This window comes from Ctenopharyngodon idella, chromosome 7 (assembly GCF_019924925.1).
Source record: "Ctenopharyngodon idella isolate HZGC_01 chromosome 7, HZGC01, whole genome shotgun sequence".
In the NCBI taxonomy this organism is placed as follows: Eukaryota; Metazoa; Chordata; class Actinopteri; order Cypriniformes; family Xenocyprididae; genus Ctenopharyngodon; species Ctenopharyngodon idella.
This window is the reverse complement of record NC_067226.1, coordinates 18227656-18255007: the sequence shown is the minus strand read 5'-3', so window position 1 is coordinate 18255007 and position 27352 is coordinate 18227656. Positions and strand designations below refer to the sequence as shown.

Sequence of the window (27352 nt, the reverse complement as noted above, 5' to 3'; positions counted from 1 at the left end):
AACGGATTCAAATGAATCGACTCACTGAAATGAATCAGAATCTCCACCATTGCTCCTTTTGTCAGAGAGGAGGCGGGTAAATTCAGCAGAAATCTGATATATTCGAATTTCACCAACGCCCCACCAATCGTTGTTCTCGGTTGGAGTTTGTTGACTCCGCCTCCTTCAAGACACGCCCCCACCAGAGGATCCTCCTGCTGAGGTTGTTTTCCCATGTTAGCCAATTAGCAACCTAGCATGCAATTTGAGGTCTGGCGCCTTGGCTGAATGGTGCTTACGTGTATTTTTAATTTGCCATTCAAATCCGAACCTTACACGATTCAACGTTTGAGAGCGCTGTTACCGAGCTTTATAGGTTTTGATTTCTCAGCGGAGCAGAAAGAAGTGATCCGGAGTGTCTGTTGCGGGGTGAGTTGGCTCTTGCGTGCTAGCGGACGCTCGCTAGCTGTTGTCGTCGCAGTGCTTCATTCAGGCTAAAAGTAGCAGACTCTGGTTAATGACGCTTAAACCGCTTTCCTCACCAAATGGCCACTGAATCACCTGGGTGAAGTGAAATTCAAAGTTAGCGACATTAAATCGAGTTCCTTTGAAGTGATGCATGTCACAGCAGTGATTATATAAGAGTATTTGTCGAGGCGCTAGCTAGCCGCACTTAGCCTGAATGGCTACATAAGGTTTTTAAGCTCTGCTGGGTTGATCAGCATCATGAATATCTAGCTATCATCCACTATCTTTGACCTGTCAGCGATCAGTACTGGCTTAATGGTGTCTTCTGGACTACCGGATAACAGTGCTGCTTTGATCACTGAGCAGTTGTGTTTACCGGTAGAAACCATTCAGTAGGACTTCCTGATTTGTAGCTAGAAACATTTGGCAACATCGAGTGCTAACCAGGCTGCCTTATCACTTTTTCTCGGTGGTTGATGATTTATTAGATGTTATTTGCTGGGTTTGATCGATGCGGTGGCCATCGGATCGTGTTTTTATTTTGGTGTGATCAGTTTGTGTTGGACTGAACTCTGCATCGGACAGAGGCGGTTACTGCTCACCGCCTCCTTTAACGCCTCAAGAAGCTTTATCGGCTGGGTAAAACGCGTTTTAATAGCCAGAACATTAGTAAACATGCGTACGTACACGTTTAAATACACAATACGTGTTTTCGATCAAGTCGTACTCTGCATTTCAGTGTGCTGTAGAGTGTGTGGGTCAAATAGTCTCAGGCCTGACACACAACTGTCCGGTTGGATGAAACCGAGTTTAGCCATTCAAATAAAAGTGAGACGACACGCATGCCCCAGCATGTTTGCCTCAGAGTGTAACTGTTTACACACCACTATCCGCCTACACAGGTTTTTAGAAAACTGTAACAAAGCTGTTTAAAGTTTTGTCGCAGTCTCATGTGAGTAATGCAAAAGGTCATAACGTCGTGGTATCTGTTAGCCGTCGACAAATGATGGGCAGTTTATAACCAAGTCGATCAAACATCTAGTGTCATTATTTGACAGTGGAGTACATTTGACAGGTGTCACAAAGCCATAAAGTTGATCTCCTTTCAGCAGGCTGCTGACACGTTGAGTTTTTCAAGACAACGTGAGACTTAAACACTTTCGGGTTATTATGCATAATACGTTTGTTTAGCCAAACCTGTTATAGACTAATTTATAGACCACGAATTTCAAAATGTTTGGACACGCCTGTAGTAATAAGGCATGAATAAGCCGAACTTGTGACTTATTCATCCAAAATAATGAATATAGCCATTATTTTTGTATTCATTGTCACATTTTAGAATATTAGTTAAGTAATCAAAACTATATAATGGCACACATGGGAAGTCTGGAAATTATTGAACAAATTAAAAATACCCTATATTCTTCATAGTGACACTTTTGGCTTTTTTTTTTTTTTTTCCAACAAACTTCACAAAAGTGGGATGTTTGCTGAACACTTTGGCTGATTTACCTAAAATAATGCTTTTTATTTTTGTAATGAAAGTTGTATTTGGTTAGCTACATGTATTTGTCTAAAAACAGATTTCTGTGGCCTGTTGCATGAAGCTAGTTGAACAAACTCTGAGTTTGAGTAGGTTTAGAGTTGACAAAACCATACAAATCCAACCTTGTTTAGATCATATTCAGCAAGCTCGATATAACACTCGATATAAACTTTGTCAATTCAGGGTTTGATCCAGAGTTTGTAATTCACTTCTCTACTGAAGAGTTGATGAAAAATGTCATGAATTTAAAGACATTTTTAGGCAGGACTAAACGCTGCTGCTGCAGTGAAAGTTTGAGAAGGTAGCTAAAAGAAAATATCTGATTATATCAATGCAAGTGAATCAATTTAAATAATCATTTATATAGGTTCACAGAGCAAAAAAAAAAAAAAATTATGTAAGCTATGTCATTTTAAATGCTTTATATATTAAAGCTTGTATTTGTAAGTATGGATTTATATTCAATAAAATGCAAAGTTTAATATTTATTGTCAATTCATATAAGTATTTAAATCAATTATATGAATACAATTCATATAATATAAGTGTATTCAATAACGTGCAGCAAAAAATTGGCAATTTTGTCTCTCAATTTTTTTTCCACTATAAACTGCTTTAATTTAGAGGTGCAGGGGGGAGTGGCGCGAGAATGAACCTCATTGGTCACACAGCACATTTAAGCTTCCGGAAGAGGTTTTGTTCTCGTGTGTCATTCATGTTCGGTTTAGCATCTGTTTATGTTCACTGATCAAGGTTTATATGTGAGGAAAAGCCTAAATTAAATCGAAGTTAATTCCTAGCCCTGTTACTGTTTTGTTGTTGTAGTTTCCGCCGCAGTGAGGAGCATGAGTACATAATGAAGCGGCGTTTGGAGGATCAGGACACAGTGATCGGCTCTCAGCGGCGGCTCCCCGGGGGTGTGGACAGCTTTCAGCACCGCGTCCTCAACTCTGCCTCCCAGTCCTCCCTCTACGTGACTGCACCAGATAACATGCAGCCATCATCCAGCATGCAGTACTCTGTCTCACAGACCTATCAGGTACTAAAAAGTCATCAGCACACTTGCAACATTTCGGTGCACATGTCCATATGTTTTTTTTTTTTTTTTTTTAATGTATTAAATATGATATATAAATATTAAATATGTCTATAATCTGGAAACATCAGGGATTTTAAAATAGTGAAAATGGATAATAAAGTGTATATATACACTGTAAAACGTTCAGAGTACTCAAAAGTATTGTAGACACCGATTATCTCAAAAAATTTAAGTAAAGCAACTCAAATCTTTTAAGTAAAGAATAATTATAAATAACAATTAAGTCAAACTGATTTTTTAAAATTTTAGTTTTATTTAATGTTTAAGTCCACTATACTTAAAACTATTGTTTACCATACATAATAATTCTTATTTTTCAATTACTTTGCAGTGGTTGTAAAACCCAAGAAGTTTGGAATACTCAAAACATTTAAGTAAACAACTCAAAGATTATTTCCTACTACACAAATTCAGTAATTACAATTTAATTGAAATATTGAATAAACTAACACCTAATATTTACAGTTAAGTATTAGTTAGCAACAGCACACCAGCATGCGCTAATGTAACCATCAAAGAGACTATCACTATTTACTTGCATGAACTGTTAATCAACATGCAGTGCATATATAGCCTTGATGTTTCACAACCCATTCTTGACCTATCCACAGGCACTACTCTTCACCACAATGGTAACCCTACAAAACTTCAACATCACAGAAACACCTTTACATACCAAAATAACAGAACATTAAACAATAACACATCTTCCCCTGTATTAATCTTGTCCAAAAACACACAAAATAACACTCAATTCCAACATTTTAGTGTGACGCAAAGCATGCTGGGAAATTGAAATCTGCTACAACTCAGTTTAATGTTGAATGGACTCTTCTGATAACCTCAGTTACGTCGGTAACATCGGCAACGACGTGACATGGATGACGTCACTTTATATCGCTCAGTAAACTTAAAAATAATAATTTAAGTATAGGTTTTACTCAATGTTGAGCTACACAAAAATAAAACTAAACTCCTCGTTCAGAAAATGTAATTGTTTTAAGTTGCATCAATGATTTAACAGACTTTAATTGCAGCCTACTCAATCTTTATAAGTTAGTAGTTTTTGTTTAATATATATATATATATAATTTATATTTAGAGTTACACTGTACTATTTAAATTGTACTGTACTATTTTAAACTGGCTACAAATTGCTGTTTGTGAGTGCTACTTCTATAAATTAAATGAAAATAATGAATCCAGTAATCATGATTGACTGGAAAATTAATGGAAATTCATTGGTCAAATTGTGCAGGAGATGACAAACTGTGACAGATTAAACACTGTGTGCATTTAATTTATTTAAAACACTTCTGGGCTATATAAAACTTTACATATGAGAATTCATCACATAGTTTCAAAAGGAAATTACATTTTACTTCACATAAGCAGCCCTGATGATTAACCATTTCTTCTTCTGCTCTAACAGTTGTCAATGGCCCAGAGTTCTGGGGGACATGGTCACACCAGCAGTTCAGCTGTGCACAGTGGGCCTCATCATCATGGGCCGGCTGTCCAGCCTGTGGGCCAGGGTCACTCTCATGCTACCCCAGCCCCTGCCCCAACACTGGGCCAACAGCAGTTTCAAAGGCTTAAGGTAAGAGATCTGTCTAGTAAAGTATGGAAATTATCTGCTTTAGTTTAGATGTAGTGCTGGAGAGCTGAGATTTTTGTGATTTTCAGGTTGAAGATGCTCTTTCCTATCTGGATCAAGTTAAACTTCAGTTTGGCAATCAGCCGCAGGTCTACAATGACTTCCTGGATATCATGAAGGAGTTCAAGTCTCAAAGGTCAGCGTGAGTTATGTTTTTGTTAGATTTTTTTCTTCTTCTTTGGGCTTGTTGTGTTTCTGTCCCTTCTAGTTCAGTCTAGCTCCTCACGATGAATGGAATGATCTAGTTTTGTAGCGTGCCTTGGGGACTTTATCTTCGGTCAGGATTGCTGAGAAAAACACTTAGAAGCTTTTCACACACAATGCGCCTTTCCATTCCAGTGTGCTACTTTTCCATTGTTTTTCCATGTAAACGCGCACTAAACAGACGTGTATGACCGATGCGCTTGCGTCTCGCGTCTTTTGAAGCGTTTTGCACGTGAGCGGTGCGTTTTTAAGACACCGTGTCAAGCTCATCAATGTCACTTCCAAAACAGTGGACTAATCAGAAGAACTCTGAGTCAGGGCAGTCGTTGCGTGCTTCTGTTTACAGTAGCAAGTTGGTGTGGCAACTGTTTTATTTGTTCGTTATTGCAGTTATTGCATCACGTCTCAAAAGTGCGTCTCAAGACCTTCACGTTCTGCACTACACTTTTATTTAAAACCATTCCTGAGCGCTGTGCCTTGCGTTTTTAGACGCAAAGACACGTTCTGTGTGAACGAGCCATTAACCTGTCTTTGTACTTCCTGGTTGCTGCTCTTGTGCTCTGACCCCCATTTCTTTGTCATTGACAGAGGAAATGCTGGCACCAGTAGGCTAAGCAGTGAAGAGAGTAATTGTTGATTAATTTAGTAAGAACAGTGATCATACCTGTGTATTGTATGTTATTTTCTTCTGAAGTTTGCACATTTACCTCTAAAATTCATTTTTGAATTACTGATTAATTATTTTCTTGTTTCCATATGTTCTGTTCATAGATTTTAGGGGTGTAACGGATCGTAGTTTATCCATGATCTGTACGGACCAGACCCCACGGTTCAGCACCCATGTGGCCTACAGATTAATTGCAAACTTTAGCCATCATACAGTGAAAGTTAATTATTTGCACGTTTCTAAGTCTTGCGATTTTTAAACCATTCAGGCGCAAGAAAATGCAAAAGAGAAACTTGTGCCCAGTTTTCTGTGTGCAAACACTCAAAGCGCGCACAGAGAGCCGCATTTCTGCGCAAACACAGAATTGAGTTCTCTTTCACGTCTCCTTGTGCTTGACGGACAAATACACACAAACGTATCTCAAAATACTCGTCTCGGCAAGTATTCTCGTAAATGCAGTCAGTTGTGTCTTAAGTGAAAGGAACGTAAAAAGAAAGAAATTGGATGTGTATCATCATATTGGATCCGTGCATTACGTCTCAAAGTTACAGCAGACTATGCACCTGCTGCTGTCTGTGTCATTAATGTTAATCAAAAAAACAAAAGACGTCTTTAACAAGGATTAACCTATATTTAATTTTCGGGCACTTTTAGGGCTCTGTGGCGCACTCTTTTCACCTACTGTAACCAAACTTCATACACTTTTATAGATCTCATTGGGCCAAACAACTTTCGCACTCTAAGGGCGTACTCGCACTACCGTGCCTTACCATGCCCTGGCGCGATTGTCCCTCCTCCCCACTTCCCCGGTGGCCTGCACTTACATTGCACTTAACGTTCCGGGACGGAGCACGCTTTTGCAATGCAACTTTTTGTTTTGAAGAAAACAAGAAGAAAAGCACTTTCACTTATAGACTGCCTAATAGATTTATGATTTATGCTGCGCAGCGATTTTCACTTGATTGTGCTGCACATATCAGAAGATTATTACAGAGGCAGCTGACGTTAATGGAGGAAATTGCAGCTTTACTCACAAACTACAATTCCTGATCATCAATAAGGTGAGAACCAGACCCATTATGAACCTTAATATACTCAAATTAATTAAATTAATTGAAAAGTGTACTATTCAAGTAGTAATAGAAGATATTTGCTGTCATAATGATGACAGTAGCACACACAAAAGTAGTAGCTGTTCTGTGCTGCCGAGCCCACCTCTTCAAGGGGGTACAGAGTGATCACACTAGTCAAACAAACCAGACTTTGGGGGTCAAACATGCTTGGGCATGGTTCAGGTCGTCTAATGTGAGTACACCCAAAGTCATACGCCAGTCCATCAGAAAGTCCGCTATTATGGGTTGTTTGAAAAACATGCTCTGGAATTTGATATATTCCTCTTAGGGGATTCATCTGATCGCCATCAAACATCAGGATGAAGCCAACACATTGTGGATGCTAAATTGAGAACGGGTATTGGATATCTTGAACGGTTTTTCCATGTTGAGGGATTAAATTAATGACAAAAAGGGAAACTGGAAGTTTCTCATATCTTCTAAATAATAAATTATACACAATTTATTACTATATAAAATACAAATAAAAAAACAAAAAACTTTTTTTTATATATAATTAATGCATTATGTGCAAGTTAAAAATATGCAGATTCCATGCTATCTGGTTGAAAGAAATAAAATCAAATGTAATACATAGTATAACCACTTGATGGCAGCATAATATATATATATATATATATATAATGTGTTAGGCTGCTGTCACATTAAGACGTGATGCCCTGATCTATTATACTGTTACACATGCGTTTTCTTTCTCAACTGTTTACGTTCACTTAAAACATAACTGGCTGTGTTTATGTGAATACTTGCCAAGACCGGCATTTTGACATTATTTTGTGTGTATTTGACTGTTTAAGCACAATAAGCAGTAAAAAAAGAACTCAATGTAGTACTGAGAGGCGGCTTTGTGTGCGTGCACTTTGGTGTGAGCACAAAATCTGTGGCAGTGAGTAAAATTATGCGCATTATGCGCAATCCCGTGCTGAAATTCAAACCCTGGTAACACTAACAATATTCATCTGGAGCAAATGAAACGAGTGAGTGAGGGGAGGCAGGTTTGTGCGTCAACTCGCTGTCACACGCTGAAAGCACAGCTGGTATCTATTCTGTGGAAAATTAGTATTGGAAGCGTTTCGGATATTTCAGTATTGATATGTATCGAAAAATAGATATTTTTGACAGCACTATATTGCGCTTAGTTTATTATTTCAGATGCTTTTTAAAAGACTACAATTGAAAAATTCAGCCCACCAAAGTGTATAGTAGGAGTGACTGCATTACATGCCACTGCTGAAATCCACCCGCATTTGGTGGGTTGGCAGGTGTTAACGTCAAGCCCTGTGTGTATGTGCATATAATATTTTAGGGGCAGTTGTAGCGTAATGGTTAGAGAGTCGGACTTGTAAACCGAAGGTCGCAGGTTCAAGTCTTAGTGTACTGGCAGGAAATGTAGATGGGGGGAGTGAATGAACAGCGCTCTCTTCCACTTTCATTACCCACAACTGAGGTGCCCTTGAGCAAGACACCTAACCTCCAATCGCAACCCAGGCGCCACAGCAAAACCAGCTGCTCACTGCTCCGGGTGTGTGTATTCACTACTGTGTGTGTGCACACTTGGATGGGTGATATGTATATCTTTGTTTTTTTTTTTTTTTTTTTTTGTTTTTTTGTTGTTGTTTGTTTTGTTTTTTTTGCTCATCCAAAGACTGATCTATTTCAAACTGTGAGTTTTGTGATCTGCTGCACCCCTAATAGATTTGTATTTCCAGAAGAAAATACCAGTGCTTTTATGGCAGCAGAAGTATAATATTTTAAGCTTAGGTGTCAGGCTTTAGATCAAAGTATATGAATGCTAAATTAGAGCTGCTCATCACACTTATGTATTTGTATCTGTCAGTATTTTTATCTATCAGTATTTGTCTTGTGTACGAGAACCAATTCTATTAAAAAGGAAGGTTCCTATTAAAATGATAGTAAATGTGACCATACCTTTATCTAAAGTAGCTATAGATGGTTAAATAGTCAATGAAACAGGGTTTTTTTATGCATTTTATGCATCATTGATTAGATTTTGAGATGTGGATATGTCACCTGTACCAGGGCTCCAGACTGAGACCAAATGGACACGTTTTGCAACACTGGTGCCACCACCACTTTGCCTAACTGATAAGAGTTGCCATTTCTGTTGCATACAGTATAAGAAACATATTCGCCACAGAATTAATAAAGTTGCAGCGAGATCTAGTGAGAAGCATTCAAATTCAGCACAGAATTATCTGTATCAAACAGTGCTGACATGGAAACCAGGAGAAACATTGTGCCATGAACGAACAAGTTACAGAAGGCTTTTCAATTCACAAATCACCAACATTCACCATGGATTTAATGTAGTAACGCTAACTGTAACCATGGTGTTCTATCAGAAATAGTAAAATGTTTGGGGTTTTTTTAACATTATTCATCTCAGGGTTCGTACAACCTTTTAAGAGTGAAATTCAAGCACCTTTCAAGCACCTTCACACTTTTTGATGTTACACTTTTTTTTTTTAATGTTATTTTTAATGTGATGATTTGTAAAACTAAAAGTTTAAACATGTAGGAAAACTAACACTTTCTGGCAAACAAACATTTTTATTTTAAAAAAAGACATGAAATTACCACTATTACCAGGAAAAAAAAAGTGACAGAGGAGCACTTATTGACTTTCCATTTCCCTAATATATGAAAAAGTAGGAAGTAACCAAGTCTCATGAAAAACAAAACATTTCTTCAAATTGTGACTGAATTACACAGAAAGCATGTAAAGATAGCTCAGAATAAGCATGTCTAGTGTGTTTTAACAAAAATTGGAGTATGTCAGGAAAGAAAATAAAGAATCAAATTTTTATAGAAAATTTACCCATTTACCCAATGTTGTACACTTCCCCATGTTAACAAACTTTCAAGACTATCAAATTTATAAATGACCAACTTCTAAAAACAAATTTATAGTTGTTTTTGTAAAGAAATGCTCACCTTATTTGTAGCTTTGGAGCCACTGCTGTGATGCTGTACAAATGCTTCCAACGTGAATACTCTTGCACGTCTGCAGCTGCAGTGACGATGTAGTTACACTGATTGAAGCTGACACGAAGCTCAAATTTGCGGTGTGAAACGGCTGTTAGTTAGATTTTGAATGACCAGCAATCGTTTTATGTAGGTAAACGGGAGATTTTCAATCATCAGTTTTAAATCATCAATTTTAAATTCTAGTATAAAGTAAACAAAACCCAAACATAATTATCAATTAATTTAATAATGTTTTTATGAAATAAAATTATTACAAATGTTTGCATTTGCAAGCATAGTCATAATTATGCGTTTTTGGACTCTTGGATTGATTCTTGGGACATTGCAAATCAAATACCATAAATTTATTGTCCTTGTGTTATCAGCATTGATACACCAGGTGTGATCAGCAGAGTCTCCCAGCTCTTCAAAGGCCATCCAGACCTCATTATGGGCTTCAACACCTTCCTGCCTCCTGGCTACAAGATTGAGGTTCAGACCAACGATCTGGTTAATGTGACCACTCCTGGCCAGATCCACCACATCACCCCGCATGGTATCTCTGTCCAGGACCTCCCCATAACACAGCCAGCACAGCGCCAGACCCAACCAGCAGCTCCCACCAGCACTGCTGCCTTGGTCATCCCTAGCCAGCCAACCCCTGCCAAGATCAGCAAGGTAAAACTGAATTGTTTTACCTTCTGTACAGATTTGGATTATATATTTGTAAAGTTGTCTAAATTAGTTTTATATTCCGCAGCCAATGCAGTCTCCCGCACTTACCCCAACAAGCCAGCCTAATCCGTCCATTCCCTCGTACGCCTCCCCGCGCTCACCCTCGGTCCAGTCCCACACTCCCATCAGCAGCAGCACTGCCGGTTCAACCCCGTTACAGAACAACCAGCCTGTAGAGTTCAACCACGCTATCAGCTACGTGAACAAAATCAAGAACCGATTTCAGGGCCAGCCAGAGGTCTACAAATCCTTCTTGGAAATTCTGCACACATACCAGGTGAGAGCTGAGGCACTGAGGTCAAAATGCTCTGTACAGCTGTGTAGTACAACCAACCTTTTTATTCGGCTAAATACGCTACTGTTCAAAAGTAAGATTTTTCTTTTTCAATTTTTTTTTTTTTTGTGAAAGAAATTAATTTTAATTCAGCAAGGATACATTAAATTGATCAAACACGACAGTAAAGACTTTTATAATGTTAGAAAAGATTTCTATTTCAAATGGAGTAATGGCTGCTTCATTCAACAATGCCATCACAGGAATGAATTGCATTTTTATATATATTTTATAATATATTAAAATAGAAAAGTTATTTTAAATTGTAATATTTTACATTATTACCTTTTTTTTTTTTTACTGTATTTTTGAGCAAATAAATGATCAAATAAAATACAAAAATGAGTATAAGAGACTTCTTTCAAAACAGTAAAGTCTTACTGACCTCAAACTTTTTAACAGTAATGTATATTTAAAGCCCTTCATGCTGCATGCTTACTGTAAACTTTCTGTTCTGTTTGTTGTGTAGAAGGAGCAGCGTAATGCTAAGGAGGCAGGGGGACACTACACACCCACTCTCACAGAGCAGCAGGTGTATGCTCAGGTGGCCCAGCTCTTCAAGAACCAGGAGGACCTCCTTTCAGAATTTGGCCAGTTCCTGCCAGATGCTAACAGCTCAGCGGTAGGTATTTATGGCAACCGTCTAAAAAGCGAGTAAATCATTCGCATATGCTAGTGATAGTACTAAATGTTCATGCATGGCAACTAAATAATGTTTCATTAGCCATTAGCCAGTGTTTGAGTTTAGCACAGATATATTTTCACTCGCTTTCACTCATCTTGAACACGAATGCGCAAGCGCTCACCAACTACTGTCCCTGTTTTAAAGGATTATTTCACTTTCAAATGAAAATTAGCCTACGCTTTACTCACCCTTAAGCCATCCTAGGTGTATATGACTTTCTTCTTTCTGATGAACACAGTTGGAGATATTTAATAAATATCCTGATGCATCTGAGCTTTATAATGGCAGTAAACAGGGGTCATGAGTATAAGCTGAAGAAAGTGCTTCCATCCACATCCATCCATCATAAACATACTCCACACGGCTCTGGGGGGTTAATAAAGGCCTTCTGAAGCTAAGTGATGCGTTTGTATAAAAAAAAATCCATATTTAACAAGTTATGAAGTAAAATATCTAGCTTCCACCAGACCGCCTTCCATATTTAACGTACGAAGAAAGTGTAAAACTCTTGCAGTTCAGAAAGCTTACGCTACGTCCTACGCCTTCCCTATTTATCTTACGGAAAAAGTGTAACTGACGTGACGCCACTTCTCGTGTGTGTGTGTGTGTGTGTGTGTATATACATATATACACTGGCATTGGCCAGTAAAAAGTAATTATATATATATATATTACTTTTTACTGGCCAATGCCAATTCTATTCCCAAGGTGTGCGTAGAGGAACGAGCTGAACTCCTTTTGCTTATTATTCATAAGCTTTTTCTCTTCTTCTCAGTTATTGAGTAAGACTACAGCCGAGAAGGCTGAATCTGTGCGTCTTGATCGTGGAGGGACGGTAAAGAGACCCCAGCCTAACCATAAACAGAGTTTTAACCAGAATGGCTGTCAGATCCGCAGACACACTGGGACACCCACTACACCCCCTGTTAAGGTGAGTAAAACTTTGTTACTATACTTAATTGCTGTTTTTACACTGTATTATTAACCAATATTCATGTTCTTTTTTTTTTAACTCTTAAACAGAAAAAGCAAAAGTTTATGGGAAAAGATTCAATGGCTGAAGCCAGCAAACTTGGAATTGGTGCTGAATCTCTCTTTTTTGAAAAGGTGATTACTTTTAATATAGTCTTGCAGTGATTACAATGTAATACAAAAATAACGGCATTATGTTTGTAGAATAAATATTACAAGGATTAAAGTGAGTTATGTGGCTTAAATGCTCTGCTCTCTTAGGTGCGGAAAGCACTGCGGAGTTCAGAGGCTTATGACAATTTCTTACGCTGTTTGGTCATCTTCAATCAAGAAGTGATCTCTCGGGCTGAACTTGTGCAGTTGGTCTTACCATTTTTGGGGTGAGTGGAATTTAATTTCATATTGACATCTGTGAGACACTTGCAGTCTGATTTTATGTAGCCATTGTTTAATTTGATTACAGTTATAACTTAAAAACCAATAAGATTATTAGTTACACTTTATTACATGTTAATATTTTAATAAACGACATTTTTGCTTTTTCTGGTTATCAGAAAATTCCCAGAGCTTTTTACATGGTTCAAGAACTTCCTCGGCTACAGAGAGTGTCCCCATATTGAGAGCTTTCCCAAAGAGCGAGCCACTGAAGGCATTGCAATGGAAATTGATTATGCGTCCTGCAAGAGATTGGGCTCCAGTTACAGAGCCCTACCCAAGAGCTTCCAGCAGCCTCGATGTACAGGCAGGACTCCACTGTGCAAAGAGGTGAGAACACCATTCGATTGTGGTGTGATGTTTTTAAATAAAATTTTAAATTGTATGTACAAACATCACACCACAAAAGGGTTTTTTTTTAAATCAATGCTTACTTGGCACTTATAATAACTTTTTTTTAGAGGAAAATACCATGCTAAAGCAGATTAATGCAATTAAATGGGGAATAGTTGCTAAGGTATTAATATAAGGGTTTTGCAATATACCAATATTGATGTTAATCATGATATTTAATGCAATTAAATGGGGAATAGTTGCTAAGGTATTAATGTAAGGGTTTTGCAATATACCAGTATTGATGATAATCATGATATTTAAAAAATGTAATATTAAGTTAGCTTGCCATTGTGGGAGTTTTTTTTTTTTTTTTTTGGTAGTTTGCAGGAAGTGCCGATCAACATTTAAATCTTTTTTTTATGATTTTGTACAGTTATGCTTAGAAACTTTCTTCGCCTCCCTACATCCATATTTTCAGTGTGATCAATTTTCATTCATTGGCCAAAAAAAGAAAACAAAATAAACATAGTTAAAGATGAATTTTATAACTGATAGCATTTATTTATTTTTTTCAAAATTTCTATAGATATAATATTATCACAAATTCTTTTGGATACGATAAATGTGTATTGAAAGTGTGATGTTGTGACAGCACTATGCTAATGTTGAATAATTCTCAGGTGTTGAATGATACGTGGGTGTCATTTCCTTCCTGGTCTGAAGACTCAACCTTTGTCAGCTCCAAAAAGACCCAGTATGAAGAGCATATATATAGATGTGAAGATGAGCGCTTTGAGGTAAGCTTTAAAACAAAGCTTCATTGTCACAGAGATAAGTGTAATATTCCACTATTCAGTTCAGTGTTTAATCAAACATGTCATGTGTCATGCAGCTTGATGTGGTTCTGGAGACAAATCTCGCCACTATCCGTGTTCTGGAGACTGTTCAAAAGAGGCTTTCGCGCATGTCTGCTGAGGAACAAGCCAAGTTCCGACTGGACAACACCATTGGAGGCTCCTCTGAGGTCATCCACCGTAAAGCTATTCAGAGGATATATGGTGACAAAGCTCCAGACATCATAGATGGACTCAAGACCAACCCTGCTGTCTCTGTACCTATTGTACTCAAAAGGTGAGCATAAATGTTATTGTCTGACTATAAAAATGTGATACATTGTGGCATGAAAAAGGAAAGATTTGTTTTTAAAACCTTTTTTTTGAACATTTACCATGTTAGTACCATACTCCATGTTCACTTCATTTAAAACATTTTGTGGCTACTAGTTCTTCCTTTTGTTTTCATAGAGACTGCCTAGTTTTGCCTTGTGAAAGTGAAAAATGATAGTTTAGTTTACAACAAAATTTGAATAAGTACTATAATAATATTTATAATAAATGATTAATATTACAGTAACCCATCAAATGGATTGGGAGTTAAATCAATCAATCAATCTATTTATTTCAAATTCAGGTAGGATATGAATGCAAAGAACCATGTTTTTTCACATTTTGGTAAAACTTTTTAGAAAACTTAGTGTCTAAATTCTTTTAAATAAAACAAAAAATACCCTTAAGAGTAAATTTTATTGTTCCTATTGGCAGCAGAATTTGGTCAAAACGTGTTTCACACCCTGTTAAATATGAGGCCTGTTATTTCAATGTGATTTTTATGGCTTTTGTTCTTTAATTATATCTAAGCAGCAGAAATATGAGATGTTAAATGCTTATGTATCGCAATTGGAATTTTTTTCTTTTTTTTTTTTTTTTTTGTCAAAATGCAATAAAAACACTTGTGCAGACTTAGTACCTTAATAATTCACCATGTTATTACTATCCTATAGCATCATTACGCCCTTAAATTTTTTCAAACAGGGAGAGCCGTCTTACTCAGTTCTTTATATTTCAGGTTTTTCTTACAGAATTCATTATGCATTTGTCTTCTCAGGCTGAAAATTAAAGAAGAGGAATGGCGAGAGGCTCAGCGTGGCTTCAATAAGATCTGGAGAGAACAGAATGAGAAGTATTACCTGAAGTCTTTAGATCACCAAGGTATTAACTTCAAACAGAATGACACAAAGGTGTTTCGCTCCAAGACGCTGCTCAATGAAATCGAGTCTCTTTATGATGAGGTAAGAAACAATCTAAATGTACATACACAAAAATGAAAGGCATCTTAATTGTTGTCAGGTTTCTTATAATGGCCTTTTCATCCACTTAGCGACAGGAGCAGGCTTCAGAAGACAATGCCGCCGCTCCCTCAGGCCCTCACATGTCCCTTATGTACGAGGACAGCCAGATTCTGGAAGACGCAGCTGCTCTCATCATCCACCATGTCAAGAGGCAGTCCAGCATCCACAAAGACGACAAATATAAAATCAAACAGATCATCTACCATTTCATCCCTGACATGCTGTTCGCCCGGCGTGGTGAGCTTTCTGATGTGGAGGAGGAGGAAGAAGAGGAGACCGAACCAGATGAAGACGGGACTAAAAAGCACAATGGGACAACGTCAGCAAAGTCTAAGCTCCTCTTCAGCCATACAGCAGCTACCCAGCAGAAGCTGAGTAACTGTGACGATGCCTACAACCTCTTCTACGTCAACAATAACTGGTACATCTTCCTTCGGCTGCACCAGATCCTGTGCTCCCGACTGCTACGGATCTACGGGCAGGCGGAAAAACAGATCGAGGAAGACGCCAGAGAGAGGGAGTGGGAAAGGAACGTGCTGGGATTGAAAAGAGAGAAGAACGACAGCCCGGCCATCCAGCTGCGTTTGAAAGAACCCAGTAAGTTTCGGATTACAGAGCAGAACACAACTGTTCATTTTGCGAATTAATTTATTCCCCTTTTCACTCAGTTTTCACGCTGGTAGTCATTGTGTCAGCACGTTTCGCGCAAGGTTGAGAACTTGAGTGCGAGACCTCCTAAATTTGTGAAGACAGGAGGATGTTTTATCACCAGTCGCTCTGAAGGGTCTTAACACTTGTTGGAGCTAATGATATTTCTCTCAGATTTGCCTGCAACCCTCAGGGCCCTGTCACCATGGAAACTGCTTGAGCGACTCACAGATTAGCTGTAATTTGTTTATCGGTAATGCCAGTTGCTGGACTTGGATAAATTAAAAATTTCCTGTTTGTTTTGCAGTGGACATCGACGTTGAAGACTACTATTCTGCCTTCTTGGAGATGGTGCGAAACCTTCTGGATGGCAACATGGAAACATCTCAATACGAGGACCAGCTGAGGGAAATGTTTACCATTCACGCCTACATTGCCTTCACCATGGACAAACTCATCCAGAGTATAGTGAGACAGGTAGGGTTTTTTATTATTTTACTTGTATTATCATTGTTATTTTGACTTTAGCTTTATGAGTTCCTCTTTTTAGGCCCCAATATACTCACAGTATATTGGGGCCTTTTTTTTTTTTTTTTTCTTCTTCTTCGCTTACGGGTACAAAGAAGCAATTTACTGTTAAGTAAAGAAGCAGGTACTTTGCAGCAATTTTAGCAGTTAGTGAACATCCCGACTCCACCCACACTGCTGGGAGTGGCGTTTGGATGAATATGTAAATATGTGATGCGCGCTTTCATCTCAGTAACAAAATAAACACAACAAAAATGATAGCGAGAAAACAGCAGTTAAGAATGTGGATATGTTTGCACAAGCTCTGCAATTCATCACTCCAGTCAGTTCATGTTTTTCCTCGCGTCTGACCTTGACGGACTGAAATTAAACAAGAGATGATGTCCATAATAAAAAAGGCAGAGCCTCAGAGCACACCTATACGTAATTTCCATAGACCAGTGGTGGTTTGAAGGTGTTTACCAGTTGGAACAAACTTTTCTGGAAAGTTTTCTTTGGCAGGGTGAACTCCAGAAACTAACTCCAAAGAAACTTTGTTTTGGCTGGATTTTGTTTGAAATGACATCTCATCAGTTCGTTCTTCAATTTCACTTGAAGTGTATCAAGGCCTTTAGTGAGCATTTTCAGTGTTACAGAATCTCATCTTACTGTTTTCTCTTTCCTTTTCTTTTTCCCACAGCTGCAGCATATAGTAAGCGATGAGATCTGTGTACAGGTGACTGATCTTTATCTTGGTGAGTGTTCCAACAAAGCCACCGGTGGGTCCCTGTCCACCCAAACATCCAGAGGTACGGCTGAGACATCCTACCAGCGCAAAGCCGAGCAGCTGATGTCCGACGAGAACTGTTTTAAGGTTCGACTATCTCTTTACTTTAACTAGACACACTCTGTACTTCTCTATTATTATGTAATTGGTGCGGTATAGATAAAGCTACCACAGGAGATTCTCTTTAAAGCCCAAAGCATACTTTTTTTACACATATACTACATACACATATGCAGATATCGTTATCAACATATCAACATTGTTATCAGCAGCGCTTGGGCCGTGTGTCCACCAAAGCATTTTTAGCTAGCTGAAAACGTCAGGCGCGCTGCAAAAATCGTCTAGCTGTGGGCGCTTGAGAGCTCTTCGACTTTTAACTGTTTTTCAGTTGAGACGCATTGCTTGCTATGATACGTAATATCCGTGGAAGTGTTACTAGTATCTCATTTCATAGATAGTTTGTTTCTGTATTTTTTCTACATAAAAATGTTGATAGAATGTAAAGTATTTGCTCTGACTCTTATTTTAAATTATTTTGTTCTGTTATTATGCTTGTCGTCTATTGCTGTTGTGCACATTTTTTCTTACTGCACATGTACGTGCAGCTCACATATGCAGCTTGAATTTTTTTTTTTTTTCACTAATTAGTTTATCCACAAGTTGGCAACACTGGCTCAGACCACTGTTTCACAGTCAAAAAAGCAATGGAGGAGATGGAAACGCAGCAATAAACTATTAGAGATGGCAACAACAATAGACATCTTTGTTGTGGTAGAAAGAAAGTGTTTTTTTTTTTTTTTAACCAGAATTGTATTGACAGTGACAAAGTTGAAGTCGCAGTAAAGGATTGTTGTATAGGAAATGCTGATAAGACCTTTCTGTTGGTTTTTCAAGCAAACCAATTGACCATCCATCAAGCTATCGGTCAAAGACGCTTAATCGGCTAAAATCACTGCTTTTTGTTTTAATGACCACATCTCTCAATGTCACTCTGTTATCTGCTGCCTCTTTTCACCTCTTCCACTTTAACTACTTTTAACCACACTTTCATTTGTGGATATAGATGCATATCTATAGAGTATATAATGTATTTTTTTCTCAACATTTTAGGTTAACTTGTTTAGGTTAAAAAACGTGTATAAAAGAAACTGTGCATCTTAGATTGTATAACTGGCCTTGACTCTTTCAATAGTTTGTACAAATGAGTTTTTAAAAGTGCAAAGATTCCATATTGCCTCTCATTTTATGAGATCATTTATATGAGATCAGAGGCTGCATGGATAATTATTATAGTTAGCCAAATGCAGTCTACAAATGGAGTATTTCATGTCAGCTACACATAAAACGTTTTTTTTTTTTTTCGTTTTTTTTTTATTACAGTTACTGTTCCAGAAGTCTAAGGGGACTGTGCAGCTGGCTGTGGAGCTGTTGGACTCAGAAGAAGAGAACTCGGATGGACCTGTGGATACTGAGGTACATGCCTGAGACTTGGCTAAAGATACTCCAGTGTTTAACCAGTTAACCCAAACTGCACTGTTGGCAAAGTCTTGCGGCAAAATTTTGACATAGTTTTCATAAAGCTTGGCCAGCTTATTAAGGCCAAGAACCTGTCTAACGCTCACAGCGGCAAAAAGTTGCTTCACAGCGAAAGTTGTGACTAATTCATGTTTTATAAACCGACAATTAAAGAAAAGAAAAAATAGAACAGTGAAATGCAAGAACACAGCCGGTGCTGAAAGGTTCTTTAGGCTAAGACTATTAGTGGTGTGACACCAATAGTTTTGACAGAAAAAAAAGCTATTTTTATGGGGCATGGACCACATAATGTGTGACATCAAAATCAGTGTCATTAAACCCATCTGCAGTGCCTACCAGTCATGATAACTTGCTACCAATGTAGTTGTCAGTAAACTTGGTACTTGTGCTATTCCGTTACTTTCTGTGCAATATGCCTTTAGCTGACTCGGCTCATAAAGGCTGAGATCCATCTTTCACAGGAACAGATTTCGTCTTTCTGCTGCATCGCCATTTCCAACAACATCTGCTACATCTGTGCCACCTGCTGCTGCAAGAGATGTTGAGGGGAAATGGTGCCAATTCCTTCTTGCTCTTTCTTGTTGCACCTCAGAAAGAAGTGGTGACAATAGATATGAACCAGATATCAGTTTCTAACCTGTAAGAACAGCTGGGGCAGAGTCTTGTATGGTTTTCTTACACGGTCTAAATGGCCCAAATACCAGAAAGAAAGGACATGCCACAGCAAAACTTTGCTGTTATTTAAATGAGCCAGTTCTGCTCATCACATTTCTGCTCATAACAGACTATTTCTGGCACAGATCATGGCCTACACAAATTTTCTGTCCATCTTTGATGGTCCTCCATATCATATGGAGTTGGACACCATGAGGAATGTACAGATCCCTGCAAGACCTCTTCATGTTTTACAGATTATTGCGGTTGATGAATGAATGGTTCAGAGCTGTACTTCAACCAGCATCTGAGAGAATGAACCCACAAAGATGACTAAAAACATTTGTCCTGGCAGATTCTTATTTGTGCTTGGGATTTGAGAGGAGACGTCTCTTTCAGCACAGACCATTTGAGTTATTACTCCATTACACAGCCCTTGTGAATGAAAAATTGTTGGACACTGACTACAAGCTTTTTTTGACAAATCTTACACCAGCCTCTCACTCTTCAGGGACTTCCTTCATAAATTGATTTGCGCTTGTGGCATTGTTCGGGATTCAGGATAAGTTTGTCCCGAACAGCTGAGCATGTTACCGAGGAACACTCCCTGCGGCAGTATCCACCGGATCAGAAACAACAAGGTGCTGTTTGATGAATGGAGGAATATGTGGGAACTACTGATCCTTCCATAAGGCCTACAGAGATGGTAGGGATGGTGACAGACAGTGGACCCTAATGAATTGGATGCTATGAAGTACTACATGGAATCAGGCAGTGGTGTTGGACTGTTTTGGCCTTCAGCAGATTCCCAACACGATGCTGACCCACACAGTATTCTAGTGGACACTCATTGTGGCTCTTGCAGAAATAGGATGTCAAAGTACATCTACTTCTGCATCAGCTCCCACAGTTCTTCCAGGACTTTTTTATATTCTGAAGCCAATCAGTCAGTAGCACCACTTGAAACTGGAGGCGCAGCCTGTGTGTGGGATCTTGCAGTGTGCTCAACCAGAGAAGCACTGTATACTGTTTGATTTATTTGAACATAATGTTAAAAAAAAAAAAGGTTTAATTGTAAAATTATAATTATATTGTAAAATAATTGGTGGATTTTGTTAAACAAATTTTTAGTTAATGTAATTTATGTATTGTAACCACTTATTCAGTTTAGTTATTAAAGTGTTATAAACAGCTAATCTGGCCCTTTATTATTATTTATTGTTTTTATTATTATAGCATATATATATTCAATATGCAATACGATAATGCTTTAAGTGTGTAAAATAAATGTAAATTATATTTAAATATATTTAAAAACTGAAAATGATATAACCAACATGCATGTTTCACATTTGTTATGTGAGAAGAAAGCATCCCTACATCTTCTGAAAGTGAACAGCAGTGTTTTACTGTAGCATCACATAAAAAGTAAGTGTCATTTTAACGTCAGTGTAAACCAGGGGTTTAGGTTTCAGGTAGGTTTATTTAGCAACAGAAATTGAATAATCAAATGTAAAAATAAAACACTGCTTTAGTCTTCACTGTATTTAAATACACTGATTCTTATTAAAGCTACAGAAGTTATTCAGTCGAGCAGTGAGTGATTTTTTTTTTTTTTTTTCACTTTGTGTTTTGTTGTTTAATTAACATTAAGCACACAGACGGAAGCAGGTTTATTAGGCTGTTGTCACTTTAAGAGCTGCACAGGTCCAATATGTTGTTGCACGCACTCTGTCTTTCTCAACTGTTTACTCCATTTAAGACATAACTGACTATGTTTACAAATACTCACTAAGTCAGCCATTTTGGCAATGCTGTGTGTATTTGGCCATATAAACTGTAGAAGAGAACTGAATTGGGGTTCACGCTCTCTCCGAAAGGACGTGTGAATACTTCGCTTATTTCATTTAATAACAGTAAGCGTGTCGTACTTATGTTACAGTCATGTGTCCAGTCTACTCTCTGCTGTCTACGTCGACCTAAAACTTGGACTTTTTGTAATCTTTCAGGGTATTAAAATCATGTAGTTATTGCAAGCCATTGCTGCTCTTTTTACATTGTCAGTTTTGGGTTTGTGCTCCAAAAGAGAGAACATTTTTCAAGAGGTGAACTACATGAAGTCTTTGCATAATACATGAGGTTCATTCATAGAAATGAGTCATGTAAAACAACACACTAAGTTGTCATACAGAGGATATCCTGGTGATATTTATATATTCTGATATATTCAATAGTTAGTAATTCTATTAACAGTGACTCTTTATCCTGTAAGAGTAACCTTGAATGTCTGTATGTGTGTTTCAGCGCTGGCCCGACTATGTGGAGCGATATCTGAACACCAGCTCGGCCTCTCCAGAGCTGCGAGAGCACCTCTCCCAGAAGCCTGTGTTTCTCCCCAGGTGAGGCTCAGCCAAGTACACCCATCTTTAGAGCCATGAGTCCTTTAAACTTGCCCCCTTCCCATCAAGCATCAACTCAAGACAGGAACATCCCAGGAATGCTTTCGGTAGTCTTGGGAAAATGTATGGGAGTCACACTGTACAAGTGCTGCCTGTTTGTAATTGCCTGGCTTTTTTTTTCTTTTTGTTTTTTTTCTACCCAAACACACATGAGCTCTCTGCCTGCTTGCATTCGCACTTTACTGAGAATTTATTTAATGAAAACCCATTGTTAGGCTGTTTATCTCTGCTCAGATGTGGCCACAATACAGTCATATTGGTTCTTTTATGCTTATTTATGAATTGTAAGTATGGTGTGTTTGTGGAGAATGTGTGCAGAGGTGTTATCTAAAATTATGTGCACCATTTTTTTTATTTTAGGGCAAAATAGCAGTTGAGCCTTTATAACACATTTAATGAGGTGGAAAGATTCATTTTATTTTTGTTTTTCATCTGAGAATATGGAAGATGTTTTTATATGCCTGCTCTTAACAGGGTTCGGTTGAGTCATCATGTCCTTTGGAAGAGACTGAAGACTGTGCATTTAGATAAGATGAGCCTGAGTGCTCTGCTCAGATCTGTACTTTTTTCTTTGAATAGATTTTCATAATCTTTTTAAAAGAGCCCACTCTTGGGTTTCAGAAAACTTCTTTGCTTTCTCATATAAAGTGTGATGTGGTCTGTTTGTGTAATTCTATTCACAGATATATTTCTGTATGTAACTTGATTTCATCCTTATGTATAAATGTTTTTATAGTCTGTAAGATTTGAGTGAGTAGACCTTGTATGCTGAGATCTCAGAGATGATGTGTCCTCCCATCGCTGATTCTCTCGAGTTCGATTGGGGTTGTCAGTTTACAAAGTGGTGCTGTGACTCGAAATTAAACTCACCATGGTCTGACACAAAGACGGCTGTATTTCAGAGAGGGGCTTGTCAATAAAATTCTGGTCTGGATTTTATCCTCAAATGTGCGTGTATTTCTTTCCAACAGACGTTTGAGCTCTAGCATGGGAGGATGATTGATTTTGCTTGTTCTTTCATTTTTTTTTTTTTTTTTTTTTTTTTAAATGCATGTTTTATGTGCAGTGCTGGAGAGATGCTCTTGATGTCTCCATCCACAAATAGACAATCAAATTATTTTTTTATTGGATTGATTAACTTCTTTTCTGTTTATGTTCAGTGTGAGGTTGTGTAGCTGACATTGCACCACTGTTTTTTTGCTAAGAAAAGTAATGCAACAAACACTTCTAGTGCATGGTCATTTAATGCATAATGCACAATGTCAACCCATATCCTGGCTATTTAACCTATTTACCTACCTGGTTTCTTTTTTTGTGACGATTGGCTTGTTTCTTTGAGTGAAGTCCTGAATTCAAAATAAGAGTCATGGTTTCTATGCCCATTCACATCTGTAACCTTTGGTAAGTACACTTCTAATTTTAGTTTTTAATTGAAGCAGGGAAATTAACTATCCATTTTTTTCCACCCAAAACCTTGATTTGGCACTTGATCAATATGGATTTGCCATGGATATGAGTTTTCAATAGAAATTATTGTATCTTTTGATATTTTATCATATTTATTAAGACCAAGGTGCACTGTAGACAGCTGCATTGATGCATATTTTTTTCTTTTTGATTAGGATCTTCCTCTCTTTAGGCTGAGCCTTAACATGTTTGATAGCATTTGTACTAAATTTAAGAAAGATTTAGGTTTCTTGAAAATTAAAAAATGCGCCCTTTTCTTTTTAAGGAATCTAAGGCGAATCCGGAAGTGCCAGAGAGGTCAAGAGGTGCAGATGAGAGAGGGCAAAGAAACGGCCAAGAAATCCTCTGAGGGCAGCGAGGACTCAAAGATGGAGTGCATGTTTAAGCTCAACTCCTACAAGATGGTGTACGTCTTCAAGTCGGAGGACTACATGTACCGACGCACTGCACAGCTGAGAGCGCATCAGGTATATAGATGAAAGAGCAGTGGCTCTCAACCTTTTTCACTAAAGGGCCCACCATTGTCCAACACAATATTGCAAAGGCCCCATATCATATGAGAAATTTCCCCTGTAATTTATCCTGGATTCGATTATTATTTCTATGAACAGAATCTAGGAGTGTTGATATTTAAAGGGATTGTCCGCCCAAAAATAAAAATTCTTTCATTATTTACTCCACCTCATGTCGTTCCAAACCTTTATGACCTACTTTCTTCTGTGGAACATAAAAACAGATATTTTGAAGAATTATGGTAACCAGAGTTTCGGTTCCAACTGACTTTCATTGTATGGATAAAAATAACAATGAAAGTCAAAGGGAAGTAAAACTGTTGGTTTACCAACAGTCCACAAAATATCTATTATGTTCCACAGAAGAAAGTCTTACAGGTTTGGAACAACACAAGGGGGAGTAAAATGTGACAATTTCTTGGGTGGACTATCCTTTAAAATCAATTAAACACAATTTATTTTTGTGGTTTCAGAATGTTTAGGATTCTAGTTTTGTATGTTATTCAATAAAAACAATTCTTATTGAGGGGAAATTATGATTTCAATTGACTTTTTTTTTTTTGTATTTATTAGAAATGTAATTAAAATTTAAGAAGCACTATGATAGAGGAATTTGTTTTGAGATCAAGATGCTTCACATTGATTTGATTTCTGTTCGTTCCGATTGTTTTCAGTCTCACCAGCGAGTAAGCACTCGTCTGCATCAGCGCTTTCAGGTGTGGCTGGACAGGTGGCGGAAAGATCATGTGACCAGCGACATGGCAGCCGCCACGTACAAGTGGCTGATGGGAGAGGGCCGGGAGGGGCTGCTGCCCTGCAGAACCGTCTGTGAGCCTAAGATCCTCCACTTCCAGAACATCAACAAATATAAAGTCACCTACAGCACTACATTGTAAAGCTCAAGTTTTCAAGAGAAGGGAGGGCTTTTACCTCCATTTTATGTTGTTTTTATGACTGAAGTAGCACTGAAATTAAAATCGGACCGCCGTTGAGTTCTTTGAAGATTGCTCACTTTCTTTCTTTTTTTATTTTTACCTTTTTAAATTTTTAGATTGTCGTCTTCTCCCCCTCTGCCCCCCGGACTTTATACCCAGTTGGTTATTGTCCTTTAATCATGAGGGCAAGAAAACTCTTCTTGCAAATGCTGCAGCTCTAGTCAGACATTCATTTGATTCTCACAACTATAAGAATCACTTTTGTCTTTTTTGAGAGGCTTTTTGTGAAAAGGATGGTTTACAAATACAGGTCAAATCCTTGCCCATTTGTATATTGTTTTTTTATTTTTCATCTTCTCAAGGCGAATAGTAGTTTATTAGCAATTTTTTGTGGTTCACTTTAACCACACACATGTTCAAAAAATTTGAGAAAATGTCTGACAGTGACAGAAAATCTTGACTCAGTTTTTTAAAAAGCCTCTGTGTTTGGGGCTACGCAGCTAAACCAGGACTGATGATGTGAATTTCCCTAGCCTATTGTTCGCAATATACATGAAATGTAATTAAGGTCTCTTTTCACTGGTTAATTACAGCACCATTAATGAAGGTATTACTGTTAATTAATAGATATCCAAGATACCAGCCACAACGTGTCAATCAGGAACACCAGAATAAATACAGTCACAAAAGCTCTTGTAATGTAAATACAATGTATAAATATGCCTGATTGTTTATATTCAGACAACCTTCACTGTTACGTAGTTCAGCTTTTTAGGCTTCCTTATCAGCTTAGTGGAGGAGGCTAACGCTGGGATGTTTAAGAAAACACTTTATGACTATTCTTACCAAAGGGAGTACTTGTTAAAAGTGTTTTGTCTGGTCACTCTGTCTCCTCTCTTTATGTAGTCATGGAAATGTTCGTTTCGACAGCTTCAAGTTTGTCCAGAACCTGAGATGTTGTATTGGATCATTTTTCATGATGCTATATTTGGCCCTTAACTGAACTTGTATTCAAATTTGTGATATCACTGCCTGTGTTCTGAGTAGAACTTAGAAACTATCCTGTTTAGTCCCATTTTGCCCTCTATAACGAGAAGTCTGGAAATGTAACTTGGGGCACATTTGTGTGTGCTTTTAAGGCTTTGGTTTATGCTGACAAATATGTAAAACATATTTAAAGAAGGCAATGATGGCATGTTTCTATGTTCTCATGTACAGCCCTTTTATATTATTCATTATTGTTTTAAAGATTGAAATAAAACAGAATTGTAGTAGATTACCCTGCCGTGTGTCTTGCTGCCTGCCACTGTAAAGATCAATAATGCATGCTTGTTTTCACACTGAATTACGTTCTTGTGCTCTGAATATGAGGATGCATAATTAATGTGCACTGAAACACACTGTTTTCACATACTGGCAGCAGAGGGAGCATTGGGACTGTCCCCCGGGGTACAGTGTAATAATGTTCTACACAAATGTGACTTTAGAGTTAACTTTAAACATTACTCAATCTCTCATTATCACACAGAGGCATACAGTTAATAATTTGCAAGGCTGGAGTTTTCATACTAATTCTCTACAGTTTTTATTAGGAAATGCAATTAACTCTTTAAAATACTAATTTTAATTTTTAAACAATAAATAATCTTTTATAGTTTCTTGACCCAAAAAAAAAAAAAGGGAAGATTTTTACACCATAGAGAGTAAAAGTCTACACTGTGACATTTAAAATATAAAAAAAAAAAAAAAAAAAAAGGAGGGAGGAGGAGGGGGGAGGGGAGTGCTGGTTTAATATGGCTCTAATTTAAGATTTGCCCCTGTATTATAGTTAGGCAGACCCTGGAGAAATAGGTCATAAAAGGCTCGACAAGTCTATTACTCAGAGCATAAATTGAAAACAGGCTTTTAATGACAGATGGAGAGTAAGCATGCCAACAATTTCTTTTGACCCCTTTGATCCTTCTACAAAACATTAGCCACATATTTGTCGTTTGCATTTGCAAATGTCTCTAATTATATATTCCTAATTATATAAAAACTTCTTAGTGATTACATATGTGTATGTGTGTACCTGGTATTCCCTATGTTATGTACACTCATGGGTTAAATGTTTGCCTAACCTGCTAGGTAGTTTTATTTAACTCAACTATTGTTTAATAATTGCTGTATTGCTTGCTTAAAATGAACCCAAAATATGTTGGAAATTAACATTTAGTAATATGTTTAATAAATGAACATTTATTAATAATTTTAATGCATTATAATTAAACAAACATTAATTAAATTGCTTATTAATTCACCTTTTATTATTATTGTTGCGTCTAGTAATTATGTCCGATTTTTAATTACCAACCTATTTTGGGTTCATTTTAAGCCAGCCATATAGTCATTTTTAAACCATAGTTGGGTTAAATAAAA

The 27352-nt window shown here is 37.5% G+C and overlaps 1 protein-coding gene across 3 annotated transcripts; it reads left to right on the top strand.

The window, feature by feature from the left end:
* The first annotated feature begins 65 nt into the window (after nt 1–65).
* Nucleotides 66–26213, top strand: sin3ab (SIN3 transcription regulator family member Ab). 3 transcript variants are annotated; one of them, XM_051899320.1, is made up of 21 exons: nt 66–202; nt 2822–3035; nt 4528–4695; nt 4782–4888; nt 10131–10422; nt 10505–10756; nt 11283–11435; nt 12274–12429; nt 12522–12605; nt 12732–12850; nt 13025–13235; nt 13922–14038; nt 14134–14372; nt 15186–15369; nt 15459–16026; nt 16385–16554; nt 17285–17458; nt 18752–18844; nt 21866–21960; nt 23753–23954; nt 24674–26213. In XM_051899320.1, the coding sequence occupies exons 2-21, from the start codon at nt 2853–2855 to the stop codon at nt 24893–24895; spliced, it is 3789 nt and encodes a 1262-aa protein (XP_051755280.1). In that variant the 5' UTR covers nt 66–202; nt 2822–2852; the 3' UTR covers nt 24896–26213. The 3 variants fall into 3 exon arrangements, with proteins under 3 accessions (XP_051755280.1, XP_051755277.1, XP_051755278.1); XM_051899317.1 differs by having other exon boundaries at nt 4782–4894; XM_051899318.1 differs by having other exon boundaries at nt 187–408; nt 4782–4894.
* Nucleotides 26214–27352: the final 1139 nt, after the last annotated feature.